The sequence below is a fragment of the Dermacentor silvarum genome, chromosome 5 (assembly GCF_013339745.2).
Source record: "Dermacentor silvarum isolate Dsil-2018 chromosome 5, BIME_Dsil_1.4, whole genome shotgun sequence".
NCBI classification, from domain to species: Eukaryota; Metazoa; Arthropoda; class Arachnida; order Ixodida; family Ixodidae; genus Dermacentor; species Dermacentor silvarum.
In genome coordinates this window covers 5623380-5648945 of record NC_051158.1, presented here as the reverse complement: position 1 = coordinate 5648945, position 25566 = coordinate 5623380, and the positions used below count along the sequence as shown (strand labels likewise).

Genomic DNA, 25566 nt, shown 5'->3' with positions numbered 1-25566 from the left:
GTAATATATTCAAGACCTTGACTGTACGACACAATTTTACGGCGACCCTGCCTTGTACGCCGCCTCTCTTGTACCGTTCGAGCAAAAAAAAAAAAAAGAAAAAAGCCCTATGCAGGCACAGGCTGGCACGTGAAAACACTGCAGCTGGCTCATAACAGGCGTGCAGTGCCGTATTTACCCGAATGTAACGCGACCTCGATTGTAACGGAAGGGCCGACTTTCCAGTGACACGAAATTTAAAAAACTTAACCGCGAATGTAACGCGAGATGAATGGAAAAAGAAATGGTCCCTTTATTCAAGGAATCGCAATTCGGAAACTAGTACTAGTTCTCCTCACTCATCGTCACCTTTCTGTGGGCTGCTATATTCTCGGGCGATAACTTTTGTGGATAGTTTCACTTTCGCGAAATTTCGCATGACTCGGCACTGAAAGCGTCCCTCTGGTGCTGTCCTAAGCTCGCTATCAGTGCCAAGAGAGCTGTCGGCCGTATACTTCGAGGGGTTCGGTGCCGGGACGAGCGAAAGCAAAACTATCTGCAAAAGTGATAGCCCGAGAATCAAGTCATCTTCCGTGCCGTCGAGCATGTTTCAGATTTAAGTGCTTGTTAAAGGCCCGCACAACCATTTCATTCGGGGACAGTAGCAGGCCACTTCGAATTCCACAGAACCCTTCCGATTGGCCTCGCATTTAAAGAGGGCCTGCCGCTGGTCCTGCCATCTGCAAATCATCGACTAGTTGACATCGAGACACTGACCTCGATGTTCAGCCAAAGTGCACTGTCGTCGATCGAGTCGCTCGTCGATTTTATGCGCACCAAATTATAGCCGCTAGTGTTTGCGCAGCAGCTGGACGCAATGCACACCGCAGTTGTGAACCTGAAACTTTCGCGAAAGCAAGTGAAAATTTCTGACTATTTCGGCACGCCTAACCCTGGGCATGTTGTTTAGAGGTATAAATAAACGTTTTATTTTTCACTCTACTTTCTACAACGTCTGTTTCTTTATCGCAAATGGCAAATTTAGTTTCGGAGATACGAAGGTATATAGGTATCTACATAGCATATACATATACATATATGTAGGTATCTGAAGCTCCTATCTCTTCTATTTACGATGGTACTAAGAATGGTGACGTTGCATCAGTGGAAGAGCATTGCTATCTGCGGTGTGATGGCAGCTCTTCAAGCCTGATTTTCTACCCGATTTTTCTTGTCAGTGCAATAGAAAAGTATGATTTTCTCAGCTTCTACTTTGCATTTTATTGCGATAGCAATTATATGGACACTCAAAAGCAGATTTCTGCCGTCGGCGTCGCCGTCGCCGTGAGGTTCCGTATGACGTCAATGGAGATGAAATCGTGGCCGCGCGCCGCCGAACGCTGTATGTGCGAGTGAAAGGGCGCGAGGGACGCGCTCTTTCACGGGGAGTGAACGCACGGCGGAGAACAAACGCGCGTTCTGCGCCGTGCTTCCTTAAGGGCTGCAGAAGTAGGCGTCTCTTTCCTCCTTTACAATCACCATATATGTAGAGCAAACGCGCCTTCTTCCGATGCGCGAGAGGCCGTGGGGGAGGGGGGGAAGGGGGAGGGAAGGGAGGCGACGTTTAGCTGCGGCACCAAGTGCCTATTTATATCAGAGGCTCCGGCAACAGTCACCAACGCCGCACGCATTTTGAGCGAACGCGGGCAAAATGCCGACGGCGTCGACAACAGTTCGTCGCGTTGCCGGTGCTGCTGCATGTCCAAGTTTATACAGCTGATAAAGCTAATATCATTACTCCGTATATCTCTCTACAAATTTGCTATCGCAATTGATGCTTCACCTTTCAGGTGAAACTGCGACAACTTTTATTACTAATATTTCCCAGCGTGATATAAAGACACCTGAGGACTGTGTAAAAAGAAGGAATAGGAAATTTTTGCTCAATAGACCATTCTTATTGCAGCGTGCTCCCACGAAAGGTTAGGTGGCCAACCAGAGCAGTGGGGGGCATTTTACCTGCCGCCCACCATAGGCAGAACACTGTAGGCAGATAAAATAAGTCATCTAATGCATGATTTATTTTGGTTGCAGACAACAAGAAAGTCAAGACCGACCCAGCTGCGTCGCCTAAACACAAGGAGATGGAGACCAAGTCTACACCTGAAGCAGGCAAGTGCTGCCGTCTTACAGTCAAAGCTTGATATAATGAATTATCTAGTACAGTCAACGTCCGATTTTTGGACTCCCTAGATTCTCTAGGTGCCACGAAAACGTCCGAAAAATTTGGCAGTCCGAAAAAAGAAATGCATGTCTTTTCCTGCTCCCAAGGGCATCATATCGCCCCAGGCACATCCGAAATAGCTCTTAAGACCTGCCAGTACACTTATTAAGCGTATTGGTGCTCGTACTGTGATAGGAGACGGTGGGTGCACGCGTGTATAATTATGAAAAAATGCCGTGTCCTGTGACAATGGCCCCTTCCCACTCTTGGTATGCTTCAGCGCAATACTTCGCGTATGCTTCACCACATAACGCTGCTTTATGAGGCAAAGCTGACTTTCGGGAACCGCGCGCCGTGCTTTTCGAGCTTCGAAGCCATTGGCGAGGATTACGAAGGTGGAGTCGGCGCTTCTGCCAACAGTGGTGAATTGTTTCTATGAAAAACACGGCACCAAACAACGAGAAGCGTGGTAGCGAACGTCGAAGTAGCTAGGCCTAGTGTTGCCGCCGTGGTGGCTACGGCTGCCAGCGGATCTGCGTGCGAGAGTGCCGGTTTGTGGCAAAATGACGGCGGTGGTGGCTTCGATTAATGCCGTTTCGAACCTGCGGTCATGGCAAGAAGTCCGGAAAATTGGACGGCGAAGGCTTTTTGCGTCCGAAATTTCAGACATTCTTATGCACTCAGTCTCTGGGTGGTGCTGCGAAGGCGTCCGAATTATCGGGCATGTCCAAAAAATCGGGCGTCCAGAGAATCGGTCGTTGACTGTATAACGAAGTAAATATAAACTTTGGTTGGTCATGCTTTATTTCAATGGAGTATTCTCCTGTCACAGCCGATCCCAGATGTGTCAAACTCGGATATAGAGCATTATTGCCTACATTGAACTGTTGTAACATCCCCTTGGAAATTGCATGCAACAGTCTAGCACTGTACGACGCGTTTATCGAAATCCCTTTCACCACCCCATTCGATATATGGAACGCTGTGCCACGTCACACCCCTGCTAGTACGCTTCTCCTAAGGGCACGTGGTCACTTTTTGAGAAGTTTGGAAATATGTAATGCAGGACGAATTCGAAGTGCCACTGTTTTGGCAGATGCTGTCGAACAAGACATTGAATCTGAAGGGCAGTATATTCCATGGAGGAAGGATGAGCAGGGTGCATGTCTCAAGTTTTGCTCACCGTACAAATGAATGGCTCATGCAAACTGCAGCCGCTCAGTATCGGCAAGAGCAGATCACCGCTACTCTTCAAGAATGCGAAAGGCCTCCTGACCCCATGCGCATTCCACAATGAACATGGATGACGCTCTATGTTTTCACCGAGTGGCTCCGGGCATGGAATGCCGAACTGGAGATGTCTGCGCCGCCGGGTTTGTCTTCTCATAGACCAGGGCTTCCAGCCAACAGCATTTCAGTTCCCCGAGCTACCAAAACGAATCCGGCCCCAACACCTACTTGGATGGGTTTTTACATTAGCGCAGTTTGGATTTGACAAGACCACTGCATAGACTGGATGGTCTTTTTTTTTTTCTGTCAGTGTCAGCGGGCATGGTTATAATGATGGCAATTTCTGCGAGTTGGTCTAAGTTCGGTGCTTGTGTTTGTACCTTTTTCCGCTAATCACTCGCCTATCTTCCCACACTTCGTGCTTTGTGCTGCATTCATGCCATAGTTGTGACGAATATTGGATATAATGAATGTATTTTCATGTCTTATGCAACTTCATTATAACGAAGTTCGACTTAATGTATGATAGACTTAGTTATGCCATTTTTATTGCAGACAAAAAAGTGGAACCAAAAAAAGAAAAAGACGAAAACAAACAAATGGATGAAAAAAAACTAACAAAAGTCTCCCCACCAACGAAGAAAGAACCCAAGGACGAGAAGCCATCTAAGAAGTCCAGGTCCTCGTCTCCGAAAGACGAGAAGCCATCTAAGAAGTCCAAGTCGCCATCTCCGAAGGATGAGAAAGCCAAAGAAAAACCGCAGGCCGTAGCCGGAAAGAAGCTCCAAAACTTGTGAGTGGGGTTCGGTGTCGCCACTGTTTATAGAATGCTTCTGTTATGGCAGTGATATGGCAAAGAAATTCATGCTTTCTTTTTTTCTCTTGTAATTACCAGCGTAAGCTGTGGCTTGGTTCGTAGTAGGTTTTTTTTTTTATTGACTGAAATTTACTAACTGTAAATGGAACATTTTTGTTGACCTTACCATAATGCAGTCGACTTCTGTTAATTCGGCCCTGACGGAAACAACGTAATTGATGGAATTATCCGACAGGTCGAATTAAACAAGGTGCAGAAAGAAATTCAGAGCCCTTCCCCTGTTGGGGAAAATGCGGGTAAGCGAAGCTTGTGGCAAGACGACACTGTTGCAGGCGTTCCGCTTCGTTTGCCCTAAACTCGGGGTCGGCGGCTCTTTACCGACGTTTCGCCTGGGCTTCGGAAGCCCTCACGCTAGAATCGGACGAGAAGCTTCGCTTACCCCCATTTTCTCGACAGGGGAAGGGCTGGTGATTTTGTCTCTGGGTCCCACGTGTGAGAAGGGTAGTTCAAGGGTGCGTTAAAGGTACCCGAGCCCACACGGGTATGTGCCATTGAGCTTGGACCCTTTCTGCACTATTGCCAGGATCAGCCCACCTTTCAGCGTGACACCACAACCACCACCACTGCCGAAACTTGTGATCCTATAAAGCCTCGCTTAAAAATGCCAACACACCACTGCTTCATGTGGTAGTAGTTGCCCGATTCTAACACGCCCCCGAATCAATGCGCGCCCGCTTTCTGTGTGGTCAAAGTAGAACACCATAGTGTAATGACACCAAAGTTCCCGAACAAAGTATCAATGTAACGCGCCGCCATTTTTTTGCAAAAAATGTAGTTGCACAATGGTGGCCGGTTACCTAAAGTCAGCTTCGCCACAGGGTTCTTTAAAGTTAGCTTCGCCGCAGTACGGCCGTGTTATGCGGCAAAGCATACAAACGTTGCAAAGGCGGTTTTGGTTTCGTTTCCGATTGCACTGCGCAGGCGATTTTCGGCCCAATTTTCTTTATAAATAAAAAGAAAGGTGCACGTTAAAATCAGGCAGATATTGTAATCAGACATTGTGAGCTACAATTATTGCTTGAAAATCTTCCTAGGGTGGGCCGAAAATGGGCGTTTTAGACGAGTGATGACATTTGTTCAATGCATTCACTGCCCCTTAAGCTCTGCTGAGACAGATGCTGCCACTGAAGGGGTCGCTATTGTGGTCGCCGTAAGGGTCGGGCACGTATGCGCTGACTGTTCAAGTTCCAAAACTTGTGCTCCAAACTTGTTCATCCAGCGAAGGTTAATCTTAGAATTGAAATAACGAAACTTTGGGCTCGTTGAAAAGCATGGGCACCAGCCGGTCAACTGGGACCTTTGGCCGGGAACGAATTAACCAAAAAATTTAATGAACCACAATTGAATTAACGGAAATCTACTGTGTCATATTTCACACTTGCAACCCCAATGCCTAGCTGGCGCTTGTATACACCATTCTATTGCTCTCCAAAGTTCTCGGTTAAAAAAGATGCTTAGAGTGTGCAAATCAAAGTTGGGCTACTTCATAAAGGTTCATGAGTATGACCAATGCTCCTAGAGACAGACGAAAAAACTGAAAAAAGTCGTCATTCTTCTTTTTTATTTTTTTGTTGCTGTTTCTGTCTTCTGGCACATGCGCCCAAATTATGAGCATCGGATACAGTTTGGAACACTAACTTACTGTTTTAGATAGACCTAGCATTTGCCTCGAGTGTTCCTTTGAAATTCATTTGCTTCATGACTTGCCGCGGTGGCTCAATGGCTGCTCAGCGTAAGGTTGCAAGTTCGATTCCCAGTGGCCACGGCTGCATTTTTATGCAGCATTATGTAAAAATGCGCATGTACTGTACTTTATCTGCATGCAAGAAACTTGGTTGATCAAAATCTATCCAGAGCTTCCCACTATGGTGTCCTTCATACCACATGTGTTGCTTTGGGACGTTAACCTCGGCCAATTAATTGATTGATTGTCAATAAATCAATCAATCACTGCAAGATCGGCTGACTCCTCCTCTCAAACAGTGCCTTCACGTCTGGAAAGTCGGACCAGAATTCGTCTGCTGCGAGCCAGGTATGCAATTACGACCCTACCAAGGCCAACTACGACCCCGTGGAAGACGCCTGCTGGAAGAAGGGCGCCAAGGTGCCGTACCTTGCCCTTGCCATCACCTTGGACAAGATCGACGGCATCTCGGGCAGGTAGGTTTGCGGGTTGCCGTACTTGACGACGGTAGTGCGAGTGCAAGATCAGCTAGAACAGAATCCTAGTTCGAGCTAATTGGTTGGGCTGCAGGTTGTTGTCAGTGCTTAAAAAAAAGCAAGTGTTTCTTTTCTTCGAACGAACCTCATTTGTCAACGTAGCTGGTTATTGCGCAATGTACATGCAACACGCACGCTCACTAAGCTCACCAAACCAGACGATTTAAAGTTACTGTATATTTCCACGTATGTACAGAGCTTCCTGCAAAAATTACTGGGGAAGAAATGTAGTATTGCAATCGTTCAGCAAACATGAGAATGATTGCTGGAGCATGAACTTGCCTAATCTTCCATTCTTGTAGTTTCATACGTTCTTGTGGCTTAGTATTTATTACAGTTCATCTTTCTAAATTTCCAAGAGGTCATATTTTTTCTAAAGGCATGAAGAAAAAAGGTGTCTGTGCACGTGCATAATCATTGCACGTTGTTGCATTTATAGAGCAATATTTTGTAGGAAATGATGAATTTGCAAAGTCTCAAAGCGGCTTGAAGCCAGAAGGACTATGTTTAGGCGAAATCATGTACAACCCATGCTTCTGATGATGACTGAACCACCATGCTTGCTGTGCCGATAGACACCATAGAGTGAGAGCTCCCTCTAGTAATTTTTTTGCTGGAAGCTCTGACTTTGTCTTGACAGCACAAGCGTGAGTGCGAGAATTACTCTTGCTTTCAAGTAGTTGGTCGTTCGTGTTGCAGAACATTAAGTGGCGCAGGTTGGGTATGCACAAAGACATTTACGATAAATAGAGGTGGTTGTTTAAACTGCTCAAACGCAAAGGCTTGTTTGAACAAATGTTGGTCAATAGTTAGCTCTTGCTTTGTTGTGTTTGTTATTATTTCCGTCTATTATGTGCCACAGATTAGTCTGCAGTACGAATGCAACATACATACTCACTGCGAGTTAACAACATGGCCGATAGAAATTACTGTATTCTTGCATGTATTGTGTGCTTTTGTGTGTAGCCTGGATGCTTAGTTACAGCCTTACATAGAGGAAAAAAAAAAGATAGAAGTATTTTAATGCTAATAACTACATACAGTAGCACCTGGTTCATACATTCTGGAAAAAAATGTGTGGAAAGACGTACTACTAACTGGCCAAACGTACAACTCGAAGTCACAAAAATATTTTTCACACTCAACTGTAGTTGACATTTATGTAATGCGAAGCTTTGCGTGAATCATTGCATTGTGAGACGTCGAGATGGTAGAGCGGGCACAGATGCACTTTGTCGTTCTAAGACGCCAAAACGAAATCGAGCTGGTGGCCGATGCGGGAATACGACACAGCCAGACTGATACATAATGTCACTTTGCGCTGCCTGCCAGCAGGGAACGGTGGCGCGCTTGGTTTATCGCCTATTAAAAGCGTGCAGCATGCTTCCAACGGCACTAAGGAAACTAAGTGCATGCCGGCTTTTTCGTAGGACGCGGAAGGATGGGCGAGTACTGTGTTGAAACTGCCGTAGCGGGCGCCTACTGCTCTCGATCACGCATGCCTTGCGCCTTTTCTTGTTCACATGGGATCTAGTGGCCGGAAAACGTATCATACAATCGCAATTTGTAGATGTACTGGATGTTAGTGCCGAAAACGTATTAACCTGTAAAAAAGAAGCGCAACTGTATCTGGTCATTTATTGTGTTCTTGATTGCGAACGTTGGTGCCGGGAAATCGTACTAAACGGTATCATATCGAGGTTCTACTGTACTACTAACAGATCTCTTGTGAAAACAGCTCTGTAGTGTTATCAGCATAAAATGAAGTTCTGCAAACATCATTATAGTTTTTATTCAGCTTACATGTTAATGTGTGAGGTGCAGAATCGTGAAGCATTTGGTCAAGTTCTCCTGATTTCGCTGTGGTTGTTGGTTGGACGATGGTGTTCCCATCTAAGTTCCTGCTTCACCCTATAGTACCGTGTTTTCTTTCTTATTTGAATTTTTCTTCTCCCAGGCTTCGCATTATGGAAGTTTTGAGCAACTTCCTGCGCTCGGTGTTGATCCTGTCGCCCGACGACTTGCTGAGTGCTGTCTACCTCTGCCTCAACAAGATCGCACCCGACTACCAAGGTCTTGAGTTGGGCATTGGCGAGTCACTGCTGGTCAAGGCACTTGCCGAGGCAACGGGGCGTACTCCGGACAAAGTGCGGGCAGAAGCCTCAGCCAAAGGCGACCTAGGCCTTGTTGCAGAGGTAAGGACAATGCTTGATATAGTTTCGATGTTGCAGTAAAATTTCCACACATATTGCAGTAGACTTACATTAATTTGACTCCGGTTAATTCAATCTTTCGGTTAGTTCGATCCCCGCTGAAGGTCCCGGCTGGCGCCCATGCATTTCTGTGGGCTCATACTTTCGTTATTTCGATCCTAAAAGTGACCTGCACTGGATAATTTGAACTTAGCTTGCACGTGCCTGACCTCTATGGTGATCCCAATAGTGACCTCTTTAGTGACAGCGTCTGTCTCGACGGAGCCTATGAGACAGTAAATGCGTTTAACGCACGTCATCTCCTGCTGAAAACGCCTGTTTTCGGCCTGCCCTAGAACCCGCCGTGGTTGCTTAGTGGCTGTGGTGTTGGGCTGTGAAGCACGAGGTCGCGGGATCAAATCCCGGCCACGGCAACCGCATTTCAATGGGGGCGAAATGCAGAAAACACCCGTGTACTTAGATTTATGTGCATGTTAAAGAACTCCAGGTGGTCCAAATTATTCTGAAGTCCCCCAGTTCGGCATGCCTCGTAATCAGATCGTGGTTTTGGCATGTAAAACCCCATAATCTTTTTTTTTTTTGCCTGCCCTAGGTAGGTTTTCAAGCAATAACCGTAGCTCACGACATGATCTGATATTACGGTATTTGCCCAATTCTACACGCGCTTTTATTTTTCAGAACAGTTGAGCCGAAAATTGCCTGCGCCGTGCAATCGAATGCAATACGAAAACCGCCTTTTTCGATGTTTGTATGCTTTACCAAATAACACGGATGTACTGAGGCGAAGCTTACTTTAGGAAACTGGTCGCAGTTTTGCCATATTAGAAGACCCTTGCCCATTTTTCTTGCTAAACAATCGGGTGTCCATTAGATTTCTTTAAGAGTTTTGATGTCATTTCTTCGTTATTCTACTTTGGACACATAGAAAGCGGGTGCACGTTTGATTCGGCGGCGCGTTATAATCTGGCAAATACCACCAAATGAAGCAGTGATGTGCATTCTTTCTGCATCTTGTTTAATTAAGCCCACCAAATTATTTTATCAGTTTCCTCGATCCCGTCAGGGTCGAATTAACGTAACTCTAACTACTTCTTTGACTGGACTGCTTTGACTGGTAGCTGGTTGGGCTCGTGTGTCCTGAGACATACATTGTCGTTCTTCTATAGCGTAGTGTAGTACAAACGGAATCGAGCAGGTAGGTGTGACGCCGGAATACAATGCCTACGATGGCACCAGAGTGAAACATGACATTCACTTCGTGCCGCCTGCAGCAGGGAATGGCGGCGCGTTTGTGTTATCGCCTACTAAAAGCGTGCAGTACACTTCCAATGGCACTATGCCTCATGCGCTGTGGAACAGATAGGCAAAGATGCTTATCGCAATAGGGTTGGCGGCTATAGCTGTGAATGCGGTGCGAGACGACCCAGGAGGTGATTTTCTGCTACCTGAATAGGAAACTGAGTGCCCGCTGGTATTCTCATGCGAGATAGGTAGGCGAGTATTGCGGGAAAGCCGCCGTGGCGGGCGGCTGCTGTTCTCGATCGCGCATGCCTTACGCCTTTTCTCTTGTTTACGTGGGAAGTAGCGGCCGGAAAACGTATTGTACAGTCGCAGTTTGGCGATGTACTGAATGGCAGTGCCGAAACATCGTGTGTTCCGGGAACGTATGAACCGGCGAAAAAGAAGCATAACTGCATTGGGTCACTTTTTGTGTTCTCGATCGCGAACGCTGGCGCCGGAATTCTTGCGTAATGGGATCGTATCAACGAGGTTATACTGTATACGGCTGGTCACATCAATATACGATTTTCAACACTTGCAGAGCAGCCGCAGCCAACAACGGGTGCTGTTCGCACCGCCGCCGCTGATGCTGTCGCACGTCTTTACCAAGTTGCGGGCAATTGCGGAGATGACTGGAAACTCGGTACGTAACATTTGCCTCCAATATTCTGCAGCACTCACTGCAACGTCGTACTGATGTTTTGCAGTGCAACATTGCGCACAAAGAGCGTAGTCATGCCTGCAGAATGCAGGTTCTGATTCACCCGATGAAGTACCTCTGTCGTGAGCCAGATGGCTTTGAGAAAAATGGAATTGGGCGGCTTAACTTTGGCCAAGATTGGAATAGAGGACATGGCAGTGTGTTAAAGGGACAATAAATTAGAAAAGTTATTTGGGCTGTATTAGTAAATTACCCTTCTACAATGCCAGAAAAAAAGAAAAGAAAGAGCACTCTTTACTGTAGGAGTAGGGCTTGCTGAGCCAGGAAAAAAAAAAGGAAAAAAAAAAGCTTGTCATGACGTCGCCTTGAAGTTTCAGCAGCAGCTCGATGCAACGTCGTGGATTTTGATAAGGTGGGCTCAGGCCTAGTAATCTGTTCATCGGTAAAAATAACTGATCTACAGTGTGTTCTAAAAAAGCCACAAACTGAATTTTGGCTGAACCACAAGGGGGCTCAAATACTACGGAGAAATATACTTCGAAATCCACGTCGTCACACTGACACACACACTTCTAAAAGAGCAATTTTTAACTTCATTTTATCTTCTAAATATCAGCCTATTAACGAGAATAGTTTCGAAAGAATACTTTATCTATCTAAACTAATTATTTCTTTTTATATTGTACTTTTTATACATGCGGTATATTAATTGCAGCCATGTTGTATTAACTGTAACTGTATCAATGATAAAGAAAAAAATGGGTGCTTGCATTTAACTAATCCAAGTGGCGTCTAAAAAGGGGGAAAGAAAATGTGCAGCAGAAATGCCATTCATTTTTGTTTTTCTTGCGCACCTAAATTGGAAACGAAAATTTATTGGAGATTGCAAATACCATACTGTACTTACGCAACTTTAATGTTCCCGTAAATCTAATGCACAATCAATTTTATAAGAAGGAGGAAAATCAAGACGGCTTCAATTCTTGCAGTAAAAACAAGGTGGAGCCTGCAAAATTTGCCTTCTTAGGATGAAAATTAATTCGCACCTAATGTCCGTCATCGTCACTGTCAAACTGCTCTTTATAGTGGTCTGTTGACCATGTCTCCTTTGTCTGGCGCACCGCGTTAGATATTCAGCATTTCTTTAACAACGCCACTACAACCATGAATGGGATAGTGGCCCTTGTCCCGACTAACCGGTCTGTCAGCAACACATGCAAGTCCTTGGAAAGCCGCAAACGCGTGGTTCGGCTCTGTTACTGCGAGCCTAACACAACATGTAAAGTGCCTCTTAAAAATAAGCTTACATAGTAAAAGCAGGATGCCATTGTTTCGAACCTGCACGGCTGTGCATTTTCTAAAAAGGCAGAAGAGCTTTTGATGCACAATGTGGCATTAGCTACACCGCAGGTCGAGGCAGCACAGTTGATGTGCACTAAGCAGTAGGCATACCACAAGCAGCTACAGTAATCACTTGTTAACTTGAGGTCTGATATCTCCTTGTCTCGATAAGTTGAAATTTTTTCCTGGCTCGGTGTGAACTTCACGTACATTTCACCTCTTATCTCGAAATGCTTTTGCACAGTACTCCAAATATCTCAAGATCTCGACTGCGAGAATGTCGGGAGAAAGTTGCTGCGCAAAGGTCTCCATGCTTTGTGCGTAGCTGCGATATCGGCAAAAAGTGACAGGACCGCGAGTTTGTAGCAAATTTTGCTTCATTTTATGCCACTCTTATCATCCACCGTTAACAGCCGGCTGCAATCTGATTGATAATGCAGACGGACTGTCGCTCTGGCTCCTGACAAAGCGCGATAAGCGCGAGAAGGTATGCGTGACCTCCGCAACGTGCATTCTCACGTGTGCGTGGAGCGTCATCAAGTGGCCTATTCACCGTGCTCCGTGTTTCAGTTTTTGTGGATACATGCGCTATGCCATGTAAGTTGTGACGCTTGACTGCGGAGTGTCAAAATTTAGCACAACATCTCACAAAAGGGATCTACCGAAGATAACCTCTGCTGGTACATTGAGCTCGTGCGAAAAAATTTAGCAGCTACTGGTGGCCTATTCCGAAAGTGTTTGTGCGGCCAGAGGCCTTATATTTTCGTAAAATCGTTTATCTCGAAACTCCGCTTATCTCAAATGCTTTCGCCGGTTTTTACAGCTTAGCGTTAACAGGGCTTTACGGTATGGCGCAAGGGAACAGCCAGTACATTAGTCTCTATGGAGACTGGACCGAGGGTTTGTCACAATTGTGTTTAATCACTGTACATTTTTAAGGGGGTACATCAGCATCTTGGTCCAGTCAGCTTCTTGCGATGCCAGCGGCGGTGACGCTAGCTCTAATGGTAGGGTGCCGACAGCACGAGGTTTCGGTTTCACGTCCTATTGTAACGTACGGGGGCCCGTTTTGTTGGGTCGTGCTATTTACATGCCGATTCACTACTTGCTTTCCAACTGTTGTGATCTCGGAAAGCAGTGCTTCTTGCATTCTTTTCTTCTTTCGGTTCTTCAACAACAACAGGTGCAGCAGAAGAAAGTCGACATAATCAAGGTCCTGCTCGTCGCCTGCCGTCAGTGCGAAGCTCGGTTTCTCGTGCGCTCGCTCGGGGGCAAACTGCGCATTGGCCTGGCCGAGGCATCGCTGCTGACCGCCCTGGCTCACGCGGCTGCACTCTCGCCACCTCACGGGGACCCCAAGGCATCCAAGAAGCGGCTTGAGGAAGCGGCCTTGCTTGTCAAGACAGCTTACTGGTGAGCCAAGCTGACTTGAGTTCCTTTTTCTTTATCAAATTTTTATACAAGGTGGAATTAGCGGCACAGTCGAACTTTCTTATAACGAGGTCACAAAAACACTTCTTTACGTCCAGTTTTATTTGTATGGATGTATTCCGCACATGCTGATATTGATCAGAATTTTTTGAACATTTACTATGTCTTATTCAATAATTTGTTTATCCATGTTGTAATTGAGGTTCGACATTATAACAAAATCTGTGTTCCTAACCGTTGTTGGTTAGCTGGGATCAATTTTAGACGGGCTTTACTCTGAGCCTATGCACACCGCTGCAATGTGCCTCGTTTGTGTTATAATCATAGCGCCGTATTATTTTCGAAACTTTAATTTTTTTTCGAAGATGTCTCCTCGCTGATCATGGTTGCATCACAGTTTAATTTAATTTAATTATGGGGTTTTACGTGCCAAAACCACGATCTGATTATGAGGCACGCCGTAGTGGGGGACTCCGGAAATTTGGACCACCTGGGTTTCTTTAACGTGCACCTAAATCTGTTGCATCACAGTTAAACTGTCTTAGTTGCTCTGTGGATAGGGCATTTTGTCACCGAGTACAAGGCCACAAATTCAATTTTTGGCCATGGCAGCTGCGTTCTGATGGGGAAAACATGCAAGTATACTGTGCTTTTGGTACACATTTGAAAAACCCAGTTAGTAGTTTAAATTATTCAGGGATCCTCAAGTATAGTGCTTCATCATCACTCCTATGGCAGCTTTGGGAAGCCCTCACAATTCCCCGAATTTTTCTTTATGACTGATTCATTGTGAACAGCTTCTCTTATTGCAATATGCATCAGCAGTTCGTCACATTATTTTCTGTTGTCTGTCACCGTCAGTTTTATTGTTTTTTTTTTTTCGTGTGTTGAGTTGCAGATGGGCATGGGCATAGAAAAAGTCTATTAGGATGGACATTTCTTAGAACAGAAGTAAAAAAAATCAAGTGTGATTTTGTCGTCCTCCACGCGGCATGTCGTTGATGGCGCTGCGAGGAAAGAAAATCGCAGAGGAGCAGGCAGCAAAGCTGCAGGTGCACATGATAAATGCCACCAAAGGTTTGAACTCGTCCTTGCAATCATCTGAACCAAGTTGAAGCTCAGAACACAACTCACTAGAGCTTTTAAAGCGTACTCCTTTTCTAGAGGTGAAGAAGCATCCAAAACACCATGTTTCGAGCGTTGAAAAGGGGCGCTGTCGTTGCCTCAGCCGCTTAACTCTGGGGGCGCCATGGTGAAAGCCCCGGGCTGGAGCAAGACTTTTGCTTGCATATTCATTAACTGCACCCACAAAAAAACAAATCCTCCTTTTCAGGGAAGCTTGTGTAATCTGGTAGTGCAGCATTTCACTTCATAACGATAAAACAACTGCCACTCATTTGTGGCATTCGTGGACAAAAGCAAATCCGTGGACGAGTCAAGACTCTTTTTTTTTTAGCGTGGAAAGGGTTGAAACCAAGTGACTGATCTATCAAACAGACCAGTCCTGCTGATTACACCCGGCAACAACTTTCTGTGGCAGCGCAGCGGAAGTTACAGAGCCGAAGCACACATTGTTTCACTGCGCTTCTGCATGTAGTCCATGAATGTAAGCAACTCAAAGGCACGTAGTGTAAAAGAAGTTGTACCAATTATTATTTTAATTTATTTGCTCAGGATTTATTCCATAACAAATAAGAACCTTGCGGAGGGAAAGGATTTCCGTTACTTGATGTTCTTAGTTTTGGCTTTCTGGTGTGTCCACGTTGGGTTTTCCTGGTCCAGTGAACCGCCAGCAAAACGTCGGCACTACTTTGGCGTAGTAACACAAGAGCAGGAGCTCCGCACATGCGTGTAGCTTTGGCTGTGCTGCGACAGAAAGTTGTCGTCGGGTGTATAGATGGACAGTACAGAAGAATCATTGCTGCCTTGCGATTGTGCAGCGAGTGTCCGGACTATGAGCGACTGATCAACGCCCTGCTGGAAGAGGGCGTCGACTCGCTGCCCAAGCGCTGCCGGCTGAGTCCCGGCATCCCTCTGAAGCCCATGCTCGCCCATCCGACCAAGGCCATCTCGGAGGTGCTCAACCGCTTCGAGGGGTCGGCCTTCACGTGCGAGTTCAAGTACGACGGCGAGCGAGCTCAGGTGAGGTGGTTGCAGGTGTGCGTTTACTCCGCTTTCACTGCATCCGTGCTGTGTTCCAGTGTAAAAATAACATCTGGCTTGTCACTGTTTAGGGGCCAGACTGCAATGAAGTATCACTCTGGCTGAATTGGTTATAAAATGAGTGAGCGTATACTGTCGAAGCAATCTTGGCAATTTGCATGGCTGGTAATTGTCTTAAGTTTCTTAACAGCGTTTAAGTAGCACTTAAGCAGACCAGGTTAGTGGATACTGCAGAACGCATGGCCTTTGAGATCTTCGGTGTACTGTGAACACTGACAAAGCTTTAAGGTTGTGCCCCGGAACCTTGCGTGTGCTAATCTCACATTGCACCCGAGTTGTCAGGCGGGCACTGGTTCTCAGTGTTCTGGGTTCTGCGTAATTTTTGGCCGGGCGAGTTCTAATGGCAGCGTTGCATGTTTTTTTTTTGCTCTTTTTTTTTTCATTTCATTTCATTTTTATTTCCTTAAAGATCCCCGAGGGGGTATTACATAAGGGGTGGGGTTTATTATTTTTTTTTACACCGATCAGTGCGATGATACATCTGTTATGCTATGCATGAAGCTTGATCAAAGCTTCATGCTTTCGTATCAGAGACGTCTGTTTTTGCAAGCTTTTCATGGCACATTCACACGTTTGAAACATAGAATTTTGCGCAGAGCCTGCTGCACGTGAAGCTAGGCATTTTGCACAGTCCAATATTCTGTTGCAGTTGGCCTTTAGTGTATGGCAAGTTTAGTACACTAAAGTATCATTAAATTTATTGCCTCATTAGATCCACCTCTTGGAAGATGGGAGCGTGCGTATCTACAGCCGCAACCAGGAGGACAACACGGGCAAGTACCCAGAGGTCGTGTCGCGCATCCGAGCGGCAATCACGCCCGACACAAAGACCTGCATCTTGGACAGCGAGGCAGTTGCCTGGGACCGTCCCAGTCAGACCATCCTGCCGTTCCAGACGTTGAGCACTCGAAAACGGAAGGTACGAGTGGGAAAGTGATTCATACTGCAAAAATTATAGCGCAGCGATACCATCAACCACAAGTATCCATCGCTGTGTCTTTTATATTTGTGCCTGTAGCATTTATACACTTCTGCTTTTGCATGATGTTTGACCACATCGATGCAAACTAACCAGGGCATAGCTCGTCACTTATGACCCATTATAAAATGGGCAATAAAGGGATGTTTTTTTGCCGGGAGAGCAGTTTTAAGATTTTTGTGCATGTATTTGAGGCATGGGAGATAGTGAGGTATGCTAATCTTAAGACTTATACCTTCTGTTCACTGCTTTCTTTTGAAATTTCGGGTTTCATGACCTTGACGGCGATGAATAGTCTTTGATTTGGGACACGAATGGCTTGCATTCCTTAATCTAAAGCACTTAATCTAAAGTAAAGAGTGAAGAAAAACTCTTGTGCTGTTGAATTTGCGTTGAATGTAGGTATCAGGGTGCCTGTACATGCAAAACCAGAAAATAAAGGTTATCTGATCAATAAGCAAATGGGCGCGAAGTAAGATAAGGAATCGAACAAAAGGAACAAAATAAAAACGCACAAGTGCCGACTGGATAACCATAAATTCGTAGCATCAAGATGGTAAATGCATACCTTGCTGCCATTGCAAACATGCTAGGGGTAGATTTTACAGACAAGGTGTTGTTCGTGGCGGAAGCATAACTTTATCTTATCTGCGAGCTGCGTGGCCAACCAGTTGATTTGTGCAAATCGCAAGGAAATCAACCATCTGACACGATCTTGTGCTGAGGTCTTGTGTAGTTCCTTGTGTAGCTGCTACACCTGTGAGATTAGGTTGACTCAAGATGGTATATAAACGAATGCAGGACACAACAGAAGAAGAGGTCAAGGTCCAAGTCTGTGTCTTTGCTTTCGACCTTCTGTATCTCAACGGTGAATCCCTGGTCAAGGAGACCCTGCGGAAGCGCAGGGAGCTTCTCCGCAAGATCCTCGTTGAGGTACCCGGCGAGACCCAGCTGGCGCGCTCGGCCGACCTGTCGACGGTCGAGGACATTCAGGAGTTCCTGCAAGAGTCCATCAAAGGTCAGTGACCCTTCTTTCGCCTGCTGACTTGCTTGGTGGCTAAGAAGTTAGCACCGAGCAATTGCGGTGTTATAGTGTTGCCACGCAGACACATTCAATTGCGATCGAGCTTGATCGGGATCGAATTTCTCGATCGCGTTTGACTCCTTTGTGAAAGCTGCGGAAAGGACCCAATCGTGATCGAGAAATTTGATCCTGATCGGGCTCGATCGCGATAAAAAGTGCTAGGTGTGAAACTGGGATTAGTTTGATTCTGTAAGTTTGCAGCTGTTTCACTTGCATGCCTTTCCAGTGTATTATTGTTCTTGTTGAACATGCACCTACTAAGCATGGTCAACTAATGTCTTGATTTACTTAGTTATATGCGATAATTAGCTATAATTTGTGTTTGTTTATCACGGTTCAATTGTACTTTGTGCTCTGTGTATAGTGACAGCTGTGCGTGCTTGCAATCTTTCAGGCAGCTGCGAAGGTCTCATGGTCAAGTCCTTGGACACTGTGGCTACGTATGAAATTGCAAAGCGCTCCCACAACTGGCTCAAGGTGTGTGGCTCGTGGTATATTGTGAAGACACTTGCACAGCATTTTCTTACGAGCACTTGTTTTGCATGCTTAATTAAAGGGGCACTAACTAGAGAATAGATAATTTGAGCAGTATAAGTAAGTTGCTCTACTGCAATACCAAAAAACCCACTCTGACCGCTAATGGAAGGCGTGATAAGCCAAAAAGAATGCAAAACTGAAAATTGTGCGGCGCTGTTGCCTTGAAGTTCCCGTGCCAGCTCGCCGTGGTGTTATGAGTTTTGATGGCGTCTGTTCAGAACTAGTTAGTATTCTTTATCGATAAATATGGACTACATTGTATTCTAAAGGAGCCACAGACTAAACTTGGCAAGTTTCAAGACCCTCTATGCTAAGCCACAATGGCCAAAATACGAAAAAATACAGTAAGCCCTCGTTTTAACGAAATCGTTTTATTTGAAATATCGCATTATTGAAAGTTTTTTGTGTTCCCACGTTAATGTGACTCTCTTATAGCTTCTTCGGTCTTAACGAAATGCGCTTATGACGAAGTCAATTTCCTGCCCCCGATGACTTCGTTACGGCGAGGGTTTACTGTAGTTTGAAATCTTGAAATCTCCGACGTCACAATGACATATCGCTGGGCTTTCAGTGCAAATATTAAATATTGCAACATTGATGATTACTTTCTGTTCTAATAATTGAGCTATTACCACAGAAATAGTAAAATAGTACCACAGAAATTGTTGAAAGAATCTAAACAGATTTAGTGTTTCCTTTTAGTGTATTTTTAACATGTGGGTATGTCCAGTATTGCATGAGCATGCAGCTAGATGCCTTATTGTTAGATTTCTGTGTATATGGGGATACCTTGATAGAAGCATAAAACCCTAGTAGCCAACCTTATCACTTCTTGCACTGTGTGTGCACAAACCTAGAAATCTCCTTTGAGTTAGAACTAATGTTTCTAAAATTTTTTGTTAAATGCGTGAGGTACTTCCTAAAATATTTCTGATTTTACCTGCTCTCGAAAATGTAATAACTGTATTTTTGTGCGTATAACCGGCACCAAAAATTTTCGTTATTTAACAGTGAAGTCGGAGTGCGGGTTATAGTATGCGAATTTCGCCTTGAGACACTTCACGGCAACGCGCACCGCAATGCCGTGAAGCCCCACCTCAAGGCAAGGTTCTCTGCCATTCAGTTTCATCATCTCCTAGGGAACTCCACTGTCTCCCCAACTCTGCGTGTTCAAGTTTCCTTCTCCCCTCTTTCGTGGTCGCCCATTCTTCTCCTCCTCACGGGTTGCCGTTTTGCATTTAGTAGTTGGCGATTAGTGCACGCGGTGCTGGCAGACTGGAATTCAGATCAAGATGAGCTGTGCTCAGCGCAGCAGGAGCTGGAGATGTCAGCATCACCGAAGACAGAGAGAGAGGGGGGGGGGGGGACAGAGCTCCTGGCTGAATCGTGCATCTGCGAATGGAATATGTTTTTTGCATAGGTTTGAGCATTGTTGTGTGCAGTATCACCCGTGGGGGGGTTTCTTTCTCTTTCTCTTTGTGGGCTGTTGTAATTGGGATGCGGATATATGGTGGAGGGTTAGTTGCGGAATAATACGGAATATGCTCCAAGTGTATATTGAAAGACATTGAAAGACAGACAGATGTTTACTGCTGCACTAGTGTGCTTGTTTTCCTATGCAAATGTCTTGTTCTTTTGTTGTTTTTAACACTAATGGTGTTCGCTAGGCAAATTGCTCGCAGTAAAATTTTAGGGTTGCAAATTTGTTCGGCATCTGCTTCGTCCTAGTCATATTTAAGATGAAAGAAATGTCTTCAACCTGAACATTAATCAGAGAGAATTACACTCGAACCTCGCTATAACGAAACGGAATATAATGAAATAATAGATATAACTACGTAAATAAAATTACCCTTTAAATCCCCATAGAGATCCATGTATATAAAACCTCGTTTAAACAAAGTGAAATTGTCCTGCCAATGGATGTAACGAACTAGATTCGTCTCCAAAACCGAAAAATACCCAATCATTGTGCCCTGAGTACATCACTTTTCGCGGGGTTTGGTACTCATTCGCCACAGCAATTTGACACTCCCGTGACCCGTGTTGTATACACCGTTGAGCAACAATGGTCTTTCTTCCCGCTGCGCGTAGCTGCACACCTGTGCTCTAGCTGCGGCTCACTGTCGCACGTCTCCATTGACCTATCTCTGTTGTGCGTGCCTGGCTGTGCGAGCTGCTCCCCTGCCACGCTGCGTGGCTACGCGCGGCAGTGCGAAAAATTAGTGCGTTCACTGCTGCGCGGCACGCGGCGAAGGCAGGCACAGCTGGGCGTGGCCGAGATTTCCTAGGCGCAATTTCGGAGGTCACGCGCAATCCTGCAGAAGTCGCGTATTGCTGCACGGCTACGTGCGGGGTTGCGAAAAATTAGTGTGTTCTGTTCACTTCTCTCTACTTACGGCGTGCCGCGCAGGCAGCCGCAGCTGGGCCTGACCTCCGAGATCTCCCCAGCGCAATCTCGGGGGTCGCACCCAGGCTGTGCATTCACTTCTCCCCCTCCCTGTGGTGCGTCGCGCTGGCTGGCAGCTGGACGTGGCATACGAGATCGCATTGGCGCTGGCGCGGTGAAGTTAGCTTGTCTCCTCGATCACGCAGCGGAGTGCCGTGTTGTGCGTGTGCCACGTGCTGCTTGACGGCGACAAGACAAGTGGAAAGCGGACGCAAATGACCATCCCAATAGAACAGAAGACAGCTATCTACGGCTGTCGTGTCAGGTGCTAAGAAATTGCCTGTTGCACACGCCGAAGATTCTTTTGTTGTTTTATTCAAATTTCATCGGATGCGTGGCCGGTTCCATGGACCGCAAAGCTGTTTTCTTATTTCCATGTTTACAATTGTGAACCCAATTTTGAGTATATTGCAGTAAATGCCAATAATGGATATAACGAAGTAACGGTTATAACGAAGTAATTTTGGCTCCCCTTCAACTTCGTTATAACAAGGTTCGAGTGTAAGTGAAACCTCGATATAACAAACTTCGATTCAAGGAAATTCGTGATGTAACGAACTGTTTTTATTTCCCAATCTTAGTTCCGCTGAATTAGTGAAATTCGCGATAGAGCGAAGTTTTTCGCTGCAACTACAACTTTGTTATATCGAGGTTCGATTGTAATTGGTGCCGGAATGGGATACTATATCCTCCTCTGCTTTTTCTGTGTGCACAGTTGAAGAAGGACTACCTCGATGGCGTTGGTGACAGCGTGGATGCCGTGGTTCTTGGTGGCTACCATGGCAAGGGAAAGCGTACGGGCACGTATGGTTGCTTCCTGCTTGGCTGCTACGACCCTGATAATGAGGAGTTCCAGACGCTCTGCAAGGTATGCACTGTCACCGTTACGAGCTTTCTTGCTTTTAAATCTTTTGAAGTTATAGTAAATGACACTGATAAATGAAAGGGCTGTGTGTACACCAGTAGACATTGGGTAGTAAGCAAGGGTCAAGAAGCGAGCAGTAATGACTGGGATAGCTTGCAGTGAAATGCGTAATAATTACGCTGGGAAAAAAAGATAATGTTTCAGAAATTTCACATAGCATCCACAAAACACCTTGAACCATTCAGTTCTCGTGGTTTCTGCCTTTTCTTCAACAGTTGCTATTGTGTACAAAAGGACAAATTCAATGCATGCATGAAAATACTGTATAGTGGAATCTCGTTGATATGATCTTCATGGGATCCGGAAAATAAAGTGCATCATCCCGAAAAACTTATTCAGAAACGTATGCAGAATCGTATCACCTAGGTTACACTGTATTTACAGGTTTATAGTGTAGTATGTTCTTACTCTGTTTTCAGGCTATAGTTGGTCTGAAACAAAATGTACCTTAAGTGTATTATGTCGGATTCTCATATTTCTTGCAGACATGTTCTGTTTTTACGAAAATAATATTCTGTCTCGTGACACTCCAGTTGATTTCGGCATGTCTGGATGATTCATGTTGCTGCGTAAGGCCTGCGCGCTGTATTGTTGTAGGAGCAGACGCCTCTGTCAGGCCACACAGCCTTTAGCTTCTGCTTCCTTTCTGTTGTAAACAGGAGAAATAAGCTCATTCATTCATACTACACATCATGCTCTGTGAGCTTAACGAGGGTCATCGCATTGTTTCATTGGAAGGAGTATCTTAAATGACGTCTGTTGCAAAAGAGTCTAAGAATGCTCAGTTCTCCTCTATTTTTTTGTGAGCATGGTAGATGACGGGTAGAATAATTTGCTCATGACAGAGAGCTGTAATGAAACTGTAGCAAGTGTCACATGACCGGATTATCTGCGTCCGTCCAGATCGGCACCGGTTTCAGTGAAGAGCAGCTGGACCAGCACTCGGCCTTCTTCAAGGAGCACGTCATCCCGGCGCCCAAGTCGTACTACCGGTTTGACAGTAGCCTCGCACCTGATGCCTGGTTCGAGCCCTGTCAGGTGTGGGAGATCAAGAGCGCCGACCTCTCAGTCTCACCCGTTCACAAGGCAGCCCTTGGACTGGTGAGTATATTTGTCCTGCAAAGTAGCATTCCTAAATGGGCAACCCACCACCTGCACGTGACTCACAAGTGATGCAACGGGCAGACCCTATCACTTCGTGGTGCGAGACAACCGCATGGACGTGACATCGCGAAAAGTATTAGGCAACTAATTTTAAATGCTATCTGATTAACAACAATCCGACTACGGCCATCAAATATTGCAAACGTGCCTCGAGGGCAGCATTTCAATCCCCGAGTGTACTATATCTAGGGTTAATCTTAATAGGCTATCATCGTCAGCGAAAAATTGCCTTCCTCATTGGCAGCAATAAATGCTGTAGCACCATCTCGTAAGTAGAAATCAAAACACTTTCTGTGGCTTACGGGGGTGTCTTATGCCTAACGGCATCAAAACAAACAACTGACCTCGAACAACTGACCACATTTTCTTTATGCACATGTAATAAAATTCATGCCTGGTATCGCCCATACTGTCTGACAAAAGACATTACCTTGATATGTTCTTTTCTTGCATAGGTTGATCCTGAGAAGGGCATTTCCCTGCGGTTTCCTCGGTTTATCAGGATACGAGATGACAAGAGCCCAGAAGATGCCACTTCTGCCCAACAGGTCCGTGAAACTAGCGAACATTTTTGTGGAGACTGTGGAAATACCGTAATTCTGAATGTATTGTTCTTACAATATTTAAAGAGTACATTCCGCACCTGTTTGTGTGAGTGTGTGTGTTGCAGGCATCATTGTTACATTTAAGCTGCCGTATTCGATTCCCTCTGTGGCATTTCGTTTTTGAGCACAAGTCCACAAGTTCAATTTCTAGCCGTTTTGGCCAGAATCTGAGCTGGCAAATTGGTTCTGTGGAAGTCCACAAGTTCATGAAAGGGACAGTTGCCATTCATCTAGCTGTAGCACAACGTTTTCCTATAAAGGTTTCATTTGTAGCTTCGGGCTACAGTTGGGTGGATGACTATATCTTCCCTTTCACGACATCTTCCTCCACCTTGTGAGATTCTGCAAAACTGCTTTGCCATTTTCAATGTCCTTGCGCTTTGAGGGGTCGATTTGTTTGCCCTCGCGCTGCAATCTGCTAGCCTTCTAGTTAGGTCAGAAAGCAGAGTGACCACCCCAGAAAGGCGTTGGTCGTGAGTTGAGTCTTTGGACCAGGACGAATTTTTCTCAAGCTGCCATGGTTTCTTTCTGAGAAACGCATATAGGTTTCTTTTGTAGTTTCATTCTACACTCGGGTGGTTGACTATTTTTCCCTGTCATTTTGATGGGGCGCAGAACACAGATGCTTGTGGACAGCAGTTAGCAAATTTTTAATACAGTTACTGACGAATAATTTAAGCATCGATAATTCGGACATGCTTGATAATTTGGACAGCTTCCCGACACCATCACTCGCCCTTTAGACGTAATGTTTAAGGATGACTGACATTTCAGATGCCATGCAGCACATCATTGAATAATTCGAACTGCTGCAGCACAGCCTCATGCTAATTTGGGCTTGTCAAGCGGAAAAGGTTGTGTGTTTTTATGTTTTGCCGGTACCTCAAAAGCAAAAGTAGCAAAGGGTTGTTGAGTGAGCAGTTTTTGACTGTGTCCAAACGGTGAAATAAGGTAAGCTAAGCCAAGTCAAGCGGCTATGTTGTAATGGCTGAATGCGATTTGTCGATTGTGTTTGGTGCATCTAGCATTTGTTCCTTTATGTGTTAAATGGTGACATGTCACCATTTAACACATAAATGGTGACAACCACCAAGGGGGTGGTGAAGCAGTTGAAGTGCCGGACAGTGACTGTTGCGAAGAAACCTGCAGTTATTCAGCTATGAAAGTGCAGTCAACCTCAAGTTGATGGAGATTTGGAGATTTGGGGCATGCATTGTTCATACTTTCGTTGTTTGTATTGACAGCCTGACCATGGTCGAAACACAGACTGATCGTCACATGCAAGCACATGTGTGTAGCAGCGTGTTGGCAAGCTTATTTGGCCACTTGTGTAATAAGTTCACTTTAAGCATGTTCACTGCGGCTGCATATTTTGAATTACCGATTCCTGTGCGTGATTACCCACCGGTGGGTCACTTGTCATATTCTTATGGTGCGTCGTGACCCACCGGTCGGTCACCAAAGAGTTGTGCTCCTTAGAAACTTACTCAGGATGCAGAGAGATGGTGCCACCATGCGTAATAAGAATGCTTCCTCTCCATTGATTTCTTGTAAAGACATAGCTTATACACTGCCATGACCAATGTCACAGTGAAGGGATCAATAATCGTGAAATAATTTTCTGGCAAATTCGTTATTTCAGGCTCCCAATTATGTGGACTTGCGGGCAGTTCTTGCCACGTTGAGAATGTTGTCCATTGGCTAAGTCTCATGAATATTAGGATTATTAGAGGAAGTAGTTGCCTTCATCTGTTTCAAGTACCCTGCAACTCAGCCATAAATGTTTGGCTATTTCTGAATTATCTCTTTGTTGTAGGAGGGCCTGGCTGCTACTCAAGCAGTATATAGTTAGTGAGCCAACATGAGATGCACTTGTTACATTACTGGCAGGGACACAGAAATACTTGTTCTTGTTTTGATGCAGTAATTTGCAAACATCATCATCCTAATACTTAGTGGGCTCTTTCTACTCTGGAGCATTAACATGGCTATTCTTATCGTCACAGGTTGCAGACTTGTACAACAAGCAAGACCACATCAAGAACAAAAAGGCAGTCATCCAAGAAACTGCAGCCGAAGAAGATTTTTATTAAGTATTTTATCTGCGCATGCCATGTAAATAAAATGTTGCTTTCCCTTGTCA

The 25566-nt window shown here is 45.3% G+C and overlaps 1 protein-coding gene across 3 annotated transcripts in view; it reads left to right on the top strand.

Annotated features, from left to right (window-relative positions):
- Nucleotides 1–25566, top strand: part of LOC119452831 (DNA ligase 1-like) — a 26903-nt gene extending 1337 nt beyond the window's left edge. For 2 of the 3 annotated variants that reach the window (XM_049667308.1, XM_049667311.1), the window contains 14 exons: nucleotides 2074–2151; nucleotides 3989–4226; nucleotides 6294–6470; nucleotides 8488–8725; nucleotides 10566–10667; nucleotides 13210–13439; nucleotides 15398–15599; nucleotides 16393–16599; nucleotides 17461–17677; nucleotides 18138–18220; nucleotides 21445–21597; nucleotides 22558–22755; nucleotides 23274–23366; nucleotides 25430–25566. In XM_049667308.1, the coding sequence (XP_049523265.1) occupies nucleotides 2074–2151; nucleotides 3989–4226; nucleotides 6294–6470; nucleotides 8488–8725; nucleotides 10566–10667; nucleotides 13210–13439; nucleotides 15398–15599; nucleotides 16393–16599; nucleotides 17461–17677; nucleotides 18138–18220; nucleotides 21445–21597; nucleotides 22558–22755; nucleotides 23274–23366; nucleotides 25430–25516 (2303 nt within the window). In that variant the 3' untranslated portion in view covers nucleotides 25517–25566. The remainder of the gene's footprint in view (nucleotides 1–2073; nucleotides 2152–3988; nucleotides 4227–6293; nucleotides 6471–8487; nucleotides 8726–10565; nucleotides 10668–13209; nucleotides 13440–15397; nucleotides 15600–16392; nucleotides 16600–17460; nucleotides 17678–18137; nucleotides 18221–21444; nucleotides 21598–22557; nucleotides 22756–23273; nucleotides 23367–25429) is intronic. The other variant, XM_049667310.1, reaches the window with a different exon arrangement.